At 34.4% G+C, this 12,823-nt stretch overlaps 1 protein-coding gene across 1 annotated transcript in view; it reads left to right on the top strand.

The window, feature by feature from the left end:
* Nucleotides 1–12,823, top strand: part of LOC127858075 (uncharacterized) — a 60,022-nt gene that overhangs the window by 3,629 nt on the left and 43,570 nt on the right. The window contains exons 4-17 of the mRNA XM_052394961.1: nt 202–380; nt 1,385–1,530; nt 2,194–2,314; nt 2,550–2,764; nt 3,077–3,219; nt 4,014–4,084; nt 4,207–4,364; nt 4,593–4,759; nt 5,218–5,392; nt 5,843–6,321; nt 6,788–7,042; nt 11,069–11,430; nt 12,060–12,263; nt 12,608–12,805. Of these exons, the coding sequence (XP_052250921.1) occupies nt 202–380; nt 1,385–1,530; nt 2,194–2,314; nt 2,550–2,764; nt 3,077–3,219; nt 4,014–4,084; nt 4,207–4,364; nt 4,593–4,759; nt 5,218–5,392; nt 5,843–6,321; nt 6,788–7,042; nt 11,069–11,430; nt 12,060–12,263; nt 12,608–12,805 (2,873 nt within the window). The remainder of the gene's footprint in view (nt 1–201; nt 381–1,384; nt 1,531–2,193; nt 2,315–2,549; nt 2,765–3,076; nt 3,220–4,013; nt 4,085–4,206; nt 4,365–4,592; nt 4,760–5,217; nt 5,393–5,842; nt 6,322–6,787; nt 7,043–11,068; nt 11,431–12,059; nt 12,264–12,607; nt 12,806–12,823) is intronic.

Raw genomic sequence — 12,823 nt, 5'->3', positions numbered from 1 at the left:
TAGCCTATATCTTTCTTTACATCGCCAGTTGGATAACTTTAACACTTCATGATTGAAATTAATTGACAAATATATTGAACTTTAAAATAAGTAAAATTAGAGAAAGTCCGTCTGTCTGGCCATTATCACAAACTTGTAATATTATAAAATAACATGAGAAGCAATAGCATCCTAAACATGACGTTTCTTACTACCTTATAGCAAGCATTACACCTATCCAATCGTGAGTCGTGTCCGGAGAAGCCTTCTCCAGGCGCTTGAGGAAGGAATCCGTGTGACAATCCAGCCCCCTGGTATCGACTGGCAGAAGACAATCGGAACCGAAAACATAGGGGCGAGCTTCGGTCTTATCATCCGAAATATACTGGATCTGAAATTGGGTAAATAAATAAGATTTGAAAATAGAACTAGTGAAAATTACTTTGTAATCACCTTAAATCTTAAATGACCTTTTTAAGGTCGCCGTGGTGTAATGGATATGGTGTCCGCCTATCGACCGGGAGTTCACGGGTTCGATCCCCAATGTGGGAGCGTTCTTTATATCTCCCCAAAGACGCCAAGTACTGGTTCTAGGCTCAGGAAATTGACTCGAGAGTGTTTATATAAGTCATAGGCTTTCGATGCAATTGAGCTTAAATAAATAGGTTTAAACTAAAATAAAACCTCACGTTAACGTGCTTGTTCACTCGGCTGATCGGTCCATCGGTTTCATTAAGGTGTTTGTTCACTCGGCTGATCGGTCAATCGGTTTCATTAAGGTGCTTGTTCACTCGGCTGATCGGTCCATCGGTTTCATTAAGGTGCTTGTTCACTCGGCTGATCGGTCAATCGGTTTCACCAAGGTGCTTGTTCACTCGACTGATCGGTCAATTGGTTTGACTGGATGAAAGTTGACATGGTTTTGGAGCAAACTTGTTTCACATTTCTGAAGTGATATTACTGAAATGTGAAAATATGCTTGACAATGATCGACACAATTCATGAGCTATTTGCACTCGAATATAGCTGACAAAGCGATCGAGGGGTATTATTCACATTCATGACAAAGCTCTCGTTGAAGGAAACTTTCGTAGATTAATATACAATGTGAAGATGATTTAATTTTTACAGGTTAACCAAGTAAAAAACAGCTGCTTTAGTGGCATATAGTGGAAGTGTACTTATGTTTTATTAATTTAATTAATAAATCCATTGTCGTTAAAACGTCGTTTTATTATTGTTAGTAAGATGAAATGGTAATTTCACGGTGGATAATAGTACTTGATAAAAAAGACGCACACACAACCCACAGTATATAAAATAATGATCAAATAGTTATATTGGATAATATTTAGTTGACATACAGGAATATTTTAGATAACAAATATATTTGTTGTAATTCCAGCTCTTCTCAGCGGTCATTTCATGGTAGATGTTTATGACGGCGCGTATGCAGAGGCTCATGTCGGTATGATTGGGCTAAAGATCGACATCGTTAAGGCCTACGTTTGCTTCAAGGGTCACATCGAATACGACTTGAATGTCCTAAAGGTGAGTATTGTCGAGGTCTTTATCCGTTTCAAGGATTATATTAATATTGACCGGAATGTTCACAAGGCAATGATCTTAAAGTTCTTTATCTGCGTCGGTTGGTATTTTGAAGACATATGTTTGCTTTGTGATTAACATAAGCTACGGTCTGATGCGTATATATTTTTCAATGGCAGAATCGCCTTAAATCTTAATGCCCTTAAAGTTCCTATCATCAATGTATATATAAAGGTGCACATAAGCTTTGGCATGAATATTAGGTAAGTGTCGTCAAGGCACATTTCTGGTTCAAGATCAGCATCATTTATGATCGCAAGTCCATAAGGAAAGTATATCAAGTTCAATATCTTGTTTTTAAAGCCACATCAATTAAGACATGAATGTTTCAAGGTAAGAATTGTCAAGGTCTATATCTGATTTAAGGGCCACATATTAGCTGTGGTATTAGCCCTCGAGGCGTTTTGAACGGCACGGCGTTTTTAATTGATCACTTGTATGTACACATTATATCATAACAAATAATGTTAAATCATTATATCTTTGTAATGATCGGTTTTAATATGACTTCTTATTGTTGAAAATGTATATACCACTATATAAAATCTAAACCACATTCGCAGTATCAGATATTTTTAATTCATCTGGATCAATGTTCTACTGCAGGACTTTGGAATCAACAGTCTATCTGATCTGGTCACAATCTTTGACAAAATTATGGATAAAATTGTTAACCCGATCATTAATGCTATAAAAGCATTCAAGCAAATACTGACCATGTTTAAAGGTGAGTATATACTTTAAATATTTATCAATTTTTGTTCTTGGTACGCTATAACCAACAATCAGTTAAACGATTGTTAAACTGGTACTGAGCCCATCTATTTCGAAAATGGTTGTTTTTGTTTTTATTCATAGTGAAACATTTTTACCAATTAAAACACATAATTTACTTTAACTTTCAATTTTGAAATAAAAGAGCTGTTTATCCAATGCTTACAATGATGACCTGTTCTTTATAGGTGGTAAGACGCTCACAAAGGTTGTCAATGAAATCGTGGACATCGTGAAAAATCTCCCGACACGACTTGGTGAGGTGGCTAACCGAATGCGAGACTGTGTTAAGGAACTGTTCAGCATAAGCGCCAACACTGTTAGTGAAGAGATCAAAAGCATTGCTAAAGAAGTTAGCGACTTCATCGACGGTATAAAAAACGATGCTCTCAAATTCTACAATGTATGTTTTTTGTTTATTTTTCTGTTATAAATTCCTTAATATTCGTCGTAGGATTTTTAAACACGAGATATCTTACGTATAACAGTTATCAAAAATCTATGAATAAGGACAAGCATCAGTCTGGTCCAATGAATGAAGGATCTTGTTTGCTGTTAATAAAAAAGCCTTGTTTGTACGTTCTGTTTTACAAAAATGCTGTTATACTCCAGTCCGGCGCTATTAGAATAAGGTTTATTGTAGTTTATACATTAAACGTAGTATTTAAAGCATGTATTGTGTTCACGTAACTGTTATGTCATTCCCTTTTTGTAGGACGTTGTTGATGTTGTTACGATGGCCTTGCCCTACACAGCTAAGAAGATAATGGATGCCTTCAATTCAATCGTGGAGGCTGTTGGGAAACTCTTCCAGAATCCAATGCAGGCAATGACATCGATGTCCAGGGCGATAAAAGAGTAAAACATATTTGCATATGATTCTAGCAATCATTAAAAAACGTACCAAACACACATGAAACGGGAATTTCACACGGAAGTATTTATTGTTGTCAAGGTTTCTGTATATTTATTATGTACATTTTTTACCTCACCTTAGCAAAACGTGTTGGTTTTGAGCTTTTGTGATCGTATTTTTGTCCGTCGTTCGTCGCTCATCGCGCGTCGTCAACATTTACACTGTGAGCACTTATTAGACATCATTCATCACATAATCTTCTTGAAACTTTGCCCGAACATTTGTCATAAAGATAACACGGCCGATTTGCATGAACATCTTGCCAGATAACGAAAATGGTTCCAGTTATTTAAGAAACATTGCCACCAGGAAGCGTAACATTTCAATATATGGCTTCTATGAAACCTTGTGAAGTCTTTAGTAGTCATATTTGTATTTTAATTCATTATAAAACTTGCTAACAAAAAATGCTTAAATGATATCTTGACCTAGATTTAAATGGCTCTGGTCCATTGAAAACATGAATGTTTTAATCGCTTACGCAATGTTAGAGTAATGGAAATAATGTATGTTGTTTTCAGCATGTTACATTATATTTGTTTGCACGTTATTGCAACATTACAACATAATACAAGGATTATCCAAAACATAGTCGGATATATAAATGTCATATAAATAAGGACCTACTTGCGCAATAACTGCAAAATGGGGTAATAAATTGATTTACATATTTTTATGTAATGGACAGTGTATCTCTACGTTTATTTGGTTATTTTTAAAAAGTTTTCTTGTTTAGCATCAAAGTGGCTGTAACGATGGCAATAGACGTCAAAAATAAAGTGGTAGAGGCATGTCTCTTCATAAAAGGTATTTCTTTCTATGATTTTGTTTTATGTAAACGCATTCTTAGTAATATTAAAATACTAGATGGAATACGTAAATGTTGTCTTGATTTCGTAAACTTCTTGCTCATGGTTGAACGAGTTTAGGGCGTGTTGTTGAATGGATCAACGCAGCGAAGAAAATACCAGCAATTCTAGGACGAATTAAGGACGTGTTCAAGAAACTCACCGACTCGATTAAAGATGGTGTACAGGCAATCAAGAATGAGGCAAAGTCGGCGATCAGTGACGGCATTTCAGCTGTGGCAAGTGTGACAAAATACACAAGCTACACAATATGATATATTTCATTTATGTAGCTATATTTGGTACTTTTGTATGTCTCAACGATAAGAAAACGATACGTGTCTTCGTAATATTTAATAAACGTGGTGCCCGACTTATCAGGTACTATAATTTAACGCTTGACCGACTTTGTGTAATCGAGTCTTTTTTGTGTACTTTCAAAAATATTGTTTATAATCATATTTCAGAAAGACACGATGCACGATGTTGTAAATAACCTAAAGTGTAAATGGGACCACGTGTTTGAACCGCTGCAAACTCTGATCAAATTCGTGACACTGTTTGTTGACATCTTCAAGTCTATCATGGATGGAATACAAGGCGTAAAATGGGGTTATCAAGAACTCAAAAAAGTGTATGTATTAAAATGCCTATGAAACTTTTTAGCAATGTATATCACTATCAATTAATAGTATCGGTAGGCTTTGAATATCACATTTGGTTTTCCTTCTTCGATAGCAACAAAGCAATGGTTTTTATTACAATATAATAAATATTATCGAAGGAATAACAACCATCTACGCTAGGCTAGTTGGTAAGGGAACACATATACAAATACTGTAATACACAAAACATGACGAATTATAGCGATAAACTGAAAGCACGAAATGCGCAAACACGACCCACATGAGGACCCACTCGTGTTATAAATACATCTTACCTGCAAATTCAAAACTACTTTTCACTATATTTACCAAATTATATATTCGTCGATGTAGCTTATTAAAGTTAATAGCCATGAATACATTTATTAACGCAGATATCAGTGTGATTGAGTATATGTAGCTTTGAAGAAAAATCTTGTTTTTCAAGCATCGAAACGAGCAAATCATTAGTGCAAAAGGTATTTGGACCAAAATTCGACCGCAATTTTCCCACCAAGCGCCGCGATGCGTTTGAAGAATGTCCCTCGGGCGTGTGGCCATCCACAGCTAATGGAGCGTACGGAACAACGGGGGTGGATATCATTCTTGGAGAGGGACAAACGGTAAGTCGACGTCAACATAATGGCATAACATTCCTAACCAGAATATTTTACTTAGAATATTTGAAGACCAGTGACTCTTTCTAGATGTCGGTAGAGTGTTTGCGTGTGCGAAAAAACGTATGTTCGTGTAGTATATAATGAAGTGAAAGAATTATAAGAATTATTTATTTCGGTTTACGTAAATTTGATTCCAGATCATGCTTGACTGTTTTACCGATATTCCTATAAGGAAGCAATTTACATCATGCTGTTGTTAAACTGTATGACAAAATATTAATGGATGTGCATAGCATAATCTTACAAATTTTATAACAAACCCGTGGAAACATAATTAGAACAGAAAATCCGACTGCATTCAGCCTTATGTTCATTTTATGAAATAAATTTATTTACACGTTTTGAGTGTTCAACAATTTATTAATATAAACTGCTATTGTTATTTATTTGCAGGTCCATATGCCTGTAAATGGAATATTAAAAAGTTACAGAGATGAAAAAAAAGTAGTCGTGAAACCTAGCGATCCAGAATTCTATCCTTTTGAAATAGTTGTGGAAAACATTGACGCAAATCAATCTTTGCATGAGAAGACCGTTAAAGCTGGAGAAAAAATTGGTAAAGCCACAACAGCAAGGGTCTGTAAAGAAAGGAAACTGAGCATTGATGTAAAGGAAGCCGGTGGTAATCCACAAGACCCAAATACTGATAAACCCCTTGAAATAATCATTGGGGAAGCTAAGAAAAATGAACGAAATGAGTGGATGTCTACTGTAGCCTCAAGAGGAAAGAATTCCATCCACGTCTCAGTGAGAAAGGCTCAGAAAGACGAGCTGCCTGATTCTGATTATGACTACACTGATCCGTCACCTTTCCTTGATCGCGTGGTGCCGACTCCAAAATGGATCCAGGACTGTAACGATCACGAGTTTAGGTAAAAAAATAACAAATTCTTCATTTTAATTTTGGTGTGAAACTATCATATTCATTTAAAAAGTATAAAACGAAAGTGTAGTCTTATTTCTTTATTTAGCAGTAAATATTGTGATGCCACAAAAATCTAGCGATAGTATTCATGAAACGCTTGAGTCGATTTGCTTGCAATAAACTATTTGATAGCACCTTTACCACAAGCACCCAGACCTTTATTGGACTTTATTAGGGAAAACCCGACATTGGTAACTAAAATATAACCAGGAAGCTTTTAATTTTAGTTTCTGTAAAATTGTACTTGATAATAAAAAGGTGTTTCGTTTGATCATATAATAACTACAATACCAAAATTATAGCATGTGAAATACAGTTGTACTCTTTAAAGAAAAATCAACTCTATCAACTTAACATATGCAATAAAACTATACTCTTTAAGAGAAGTTTTAACCTAAATACTTTCAAAACAGATACATAGGACAGACATTCGAATCCGGTGAATCGGATGAAGACGAGGATCCTGATAAGAAAGAGGCACCCGTTAAACGTCGTAAACCTGACGCGGAAAATATCGATGGCATGCTGGGTGATGAGGATACCAAGTACAGGCCCAACGACCCCTCTCTGTATGATCCTAGATCGTTTGGGGACAGTCTCAAAGAGAGTCTCAAACAGCAAGCTAAACAGTTTGCTGAGATGTTTAAGCAAGCTCTCTTTGGAAGCAAGTGAGTGAATAAAGAATCTTATTATTTACTAAATTATTATAAACTGCTGATTAATTACCGCTAAAATACAGAGGAACCGTCGGTACATTTTTGTTGAATCATGTAATCAGAACCAAAAATATAATAATCCTATTAGCCCTCATCAACTGTTATTTCCGCTCTTTATTTAAACGTACATGTATACGATAAATCTCTTAACAATCGTACATGTTGACGCCTTGATTGTTAGTCAGAGGTGGACTGGGCAAACATGTTAGCAACATCTCTTATTATTGGTGTTTATTCAAAAGAAATGGTTAAAACCACATGCTTTCTTGATTTGTATTTGTCTTCTATGACATTACAGAAAGTTGTTTTAACTTAGGGAAAAAAAGACAATTTACAAACAACAACAACACAAGTCGTGTTTATTTAAAAAAAAAAGCGTTATTCATATGTTGAAACCCAAAATAACGCATCTGACTTAAAAAGAGACAAGCATAATCATTGGTAATTAATAATCATAAATCGATATTATAAAATAAAATGCGTGTGTATTGTGTTAATCGATAAATAAGCCAAATCGTGAAATATAGACACAGCATTCAACTTTAAACCATAATTAAAAATCCTGGTTCGTGTTAGCTATTTCTTTTTAATTGTCCCTGGTTTAAAACCAGACGTCGGCATTTTTTGTAAGTTTTCCTTTAATAAATTAGTTACAGCTACTCAATAGATGTCGCTTAATGCTCTTGTTAAGGTACAAAGTGCACCATCTCTATTCCAATTTTCTACTAATAGTAATCAATTGAACTTGCATATATGCTCGTCGTTATAATGCTAGGTTACTGACGAGGTTACTAACCAGGTTTAATTACTTTTACCTGCATTTTAGACCCTTTTGAACGTATACATGAGGTAAACGAGCACCATCTCCATAGGAACATCCCACATATTATCAGAGCCTTTGTGTAAGGTCATTAACCGAGTTCTGTAAATGTGACCTGTTATTTTGCACATGTATGACCTATTTAAACTGATTATATTAAGGTTTACTTTTTGTTGTAACTACTCAACATCTCTATATTAACTACCGACCTTCAAAATATGATTTTAGCGATTTTATGAGCATTCTCTGACCACGATCTTTACTTATGACCAGCATGTCTGCAAGGCTATGCCTCTTTTGTACTTTAAAAGTACGGTTGAGGTGCAAGTTGAAGTTAAGGTTGAATGCAACAAGCACATATCTCAATTAATATTACAGAAACATCACACATGACTTCGAGATCCTCATTTAAGTTCACTGACCAATTCACATGAATCGGACCAGTAATTTAGAATTATAACCCTTTCATAATTAGACAATTAAAGTTAACATTTGTATGCAATAATTCTGTGACTCCATGCATACAAAAATTACAGCATAAGTGTTAAAGGGCATTATTTCAGTCACTGACAAAGACATATAACTCCGCTAAGCCGTACATCATGATTATGCCCCCATTTGGTCAAGATTTACATGCAATAAATAATTCATTAGAGCAAGTGCATTCACCAAGTTCACATCTTCGTAAACACTATAAATATGTTATTTGAATTGCACACTTGTCATTTGGATCATCATTTTATCGAGGCTTGAAACACTCTGAGCTGCAATATAGCACGACTAGACTCTTAATTGTACTTTTTGTACATCAGACATTTAGGTTAGCGTTTGTTTGCTAATATCTGTTTTTTACATGTATACCTATGATGTGTTTTATTTGGGTCCTGTTGGGTTATGGTCACTGTTGCTTACAATTTGCGCTGAATAACTTCAGATAGCATGGAGATGTGTATGTGAACGTTCGTGGAGAAATGCAACTTACTGATCACTTTTATCTAACAGAGGAAAGTGATTCCGCTTCATAACATTAGTGTAAACGAAGGTAGTGTGTTGCAATTTTGTTTGTAGGTATCTTACATTTAATTCTGTGCTAGGATTGCATTAGGCGAGTTAGGTCAAGATCATATTAAGTTGCAATAAAAAATGGTTTCGGATACGTAAATAAGAATCTGTGGAAGTTTTTGTTCTCCATTTTTACGTGTAATTAGCTTATATGAAACTCTTGAATCAAATTTAATTAAATTAAACTAAACTAAATTACTTGATTAGTAGCTGAACATCTAGTTTATTTGCATGGTGACATTTCTTGTTTTAACGTATGAATTGTCATCTTCACAGTAACATATAATAAATAACTCCATAGATATTCTATTTAAACTATTTCTTTTAGGTCGTTTGAAGTGATTTGAATATATAGAATACTATGTTAGTGTGATTGTGTGCTTGAATTTATCCGACGAGTTGAAGAAAAGTTAACATGGCGAGGCTTTACGTGTCGTGTAAGCCTCTCTGACAAGAGTCGAATAAAGTCAAGTTACAATCACACTAAGATAGTATTATATTTATCCTTATATTTTATTTTATTTAATTTGTTCCTGATTTAATCAAAATAGAAGTCTTTAATTGCTGAAAACAATAGCAAAAAAATATGGAATTAACTGAATATAACCTTACGTAGTAATATTAAAATAGTGATCTTAACCATTAACTCCAGTTTAAATAGTCCTTAAGAAGTTCGCGCAAAAGCAGAGTAAGACGACAAAATATCACTATATGCATCGATTAAAATTGAATGAGCATTCCAAATGTTACACACTCAGGTAGAACACAAACAGTTTTGTTCAAACTAAAAAATTTTATTCACCCCTGCAAAATACCAAAAAACAAAAAATGCTGCCATTTTGAACTTTCAAAATGTAAACCTCTACGTCAAGCATGATTCAGCATTTATCTTCGCTGATATTGTTATTTTTAGTCTATAAACAATTCTTCTTTTACACACGTTTAACTAATTGGCATAAACAAGTTAAACATATACTACTTCACGCTCTTCTCACCAAAGTTGGGTAATAACCATGTTTATTTTTCGTTTGCTTCCATGACGAGTTAAAATTCTTCACATAACATAAAATATACATTTGTTCATCGCTATCTATCTTTTACTCTTGGTGTAAGCAGGTGATTTTAATAAATAGACATTATTTGATCTAATTACAAATGAACGACTTATTCGTCAAAGAAATTACCCCTTAAATTCATCATCGATTTCCTTCGAACAAATAAAGAATAATTCACATACTCTTTTCTTAAAACGTAAATTTTTGAACAAAACATCGCGTTATTCGAGTACATTTGATATTTTCAGTAAATCGAAAATGTAGTCTCACCGGTTTCGTTCGAGTTATATATTCCAATACTGCTATTCACATAGTATTTTAATAATTCATCGTAAACACACACCATCGTTAACTTTAAAACGACTGCAGACATTAGTGTCATTGACCTGAATGACGCAATAAAAAGCTTTCGTCACATGTGTAGAACAATAAAGTCTTTTCCAACAGTTACGCAATCGTGCAAGCTATTTAGCGTCGCGGTAAGAGTATCTGGTTACCACGCGTGGGTTCAGTCCCCCATGGGATCCCTTTTTCTCTTAAGCTAAATTAATTTAAAAGAAACACTGCATTGGATTGATAACTTACGGCCTTTATTCATTAACGGTATATTGATTTGAAAAGTAAACATTCAATTAATGTATAAATCCAAAATAAAGAACAAATGAGCGAGGAGTGAAAGTAAAATAAAAGTAGTCCCATAGCGGGTATTGTATAGTGCAAGGTAATGAATAAACCTTACATTTATTCATCGAGTCTTAATTTTTATATAAAATCATTTAGTTGTAGGATAAAAAATGTAAAATATCAACGCGAAAAATACTCGATTGCGCTGTTTTGGTACGACATTTGTTAATTTTATCTTCTGCCTTTTTTAATACTCTTTCAAGTTTTTTTTCCAAATGTGACAGTGTTTAGAGGTAATTCATTGCATCACTTCAATTTCGAGAAAAGTAATGAACAAGTCCTGTTAAAGGCTAGAGTCATTGTAATGAATATTTAAATATATAAACTGTTTATAATGCCATTTTTGAAATTTTTCAGTCCAAAGATCCCAAACATCTTAGAAATAGTCGATGTAAACAGCAAAACGGTGGGTTGGATCAGAGAAAAGCTCAACGCAACATCTGAAATTGGAATGAAATTCATCGACATCTTAAGAAAGTTAGCCTGTACAATGAAAGCGGAACCTTCAGAATCATCTGCGACCTTAACACCAAATTTAGCGATTCACTTTCTCAAACTTTACAATTTCAAATTCAATTTTGGAGGATTTGACTTTAATGGTGGATTAAATTTTGGTGGAAGCGGAGATGATGACAACAGCGGTGGATTTAAGTTTGGCACCTTGAAATTTGGGGATGCTGGTCAGTTGTTTCTCTCCATGGCAGAACTACCCGGAAAACGTTCGTATTTAATCCATTTAATTAATTAGAGGCAGAGGCCTGTTTAAGTACTTCCTTTTTCCAAAAACTAAATTTGATGGAAATGGTTGTTTGTACTTCTGAAACCATGTTTTCTTATCGTTTCTTTTCTACTAAATATCCGTACATCTGTCCGACACACGCGTCGTGTTCGCCTGAGATCTTAGACATTCCTTTAACATAGACATGCGAATCGTTCCAGTCAACGCATTTTCAGGAGTTATTTCCCTTTGATTATTAATATTTTATTTTCTAAAGGTTGTTTTAAGAAGGATTTTGGCATATTGTCAGGCCTTTCTGCGCAGTTATTTTCAGAGAGTATTTGCCTTTCGAATACTTATTTATTTTCATAAACTTGAAAACAGATGTTCTGCATAGGTTTGAAATTCTAATCATTTCTCTCCGAAATCGAGTTAATGTCATTTTTCCGCTCTGTGGATATTTTAAAGAGCATTGGCTCAATTTCGTGTTCCCTGTTCCTACAATAAAACTTTATTACATCTATTTAAAAAGCTCATAAATGGGTTGCATTTATAAGTTAAACTGATTCGCTTGTAACGTAAATGACATCAAAATTGTTATATGGAAACATATATGTTTGTATTTTGCAGTTTGTCCCATGTTTAAAGATGCAATAGCCAAAGGTTTCGGTCACATTTGCTACGTTCACGAGGACTGCCTTGGTCTGTCGTGCAACATTCCAGTCCCTCTCGGACCCAACTCAACGATGTTGAACGCCTCCATAGCACTTGTGCCATCGGAGCTGAAAATAGAAATAAGCGTTTTGGGAAGGAATTATACCATCAAACCAAACGGTACGTTTTTAATGTTTGTATTTATTTCAAATGGTATGGTAAGCTTGGAATAAACGATATTAACCCAGAAAATGTATGTTTGTTGATATGTTCGCATTAAAATGCTGATCAAACATCGCGTGAATCAGTCTATGAACGGATCAGTTCAGTGATTTTTTAAATATGATAATTAGTTGCTCTGATGTTTTAGTTTTTAACTAAATACACGGTTTACAAAAGCGTAAAATGCTGCTTTGGGCAAAATGCATTCAGCTGTATTACCACATTATTTGCATAGAAGTACGACACCTCAAAATGTATCAAATAAAGTGTTTTTTTTTAAACACGCCTGTTTTGCCTTACAGGTGAAGATCAGCATATAGAGGTGGCGAATTTCTTACATTTCAAAGTGTTGTTCATTGTAAACGCAAAAATTGAAGGGACATCTGTCACACTCACAGCTGAGATACAATTGTGCAATGATTTATTCATGACATGTATGCCTCCGATAGAATTGTTCCACAACCTCAAATTGATACCAAACGCAGTTCGACATAAACGAGGTATTGTTGCAATTTGAT

Source organism: Dreissena polymorpha, chromosome 14 (assembly GCF_020536995.1).
Source record: "Dreissena polymorpha isolate Duluth1 chromosome 14, UMN_Dpol_1.0, whole genome shotgun sequence".
NCBI classification, from domain to species: domain Eukaryota; kingdom Metazoa; phylum Mollusca; class Bivalvia; order Myida; family Dreissenidae; genus Dreissena; species Dreissena polymorpha.
The sequence above is the reverse complement of the archived record's forward strand: the minus strand, read 5'-3'. Positions and strand labels throughout refer to the sequence as shown.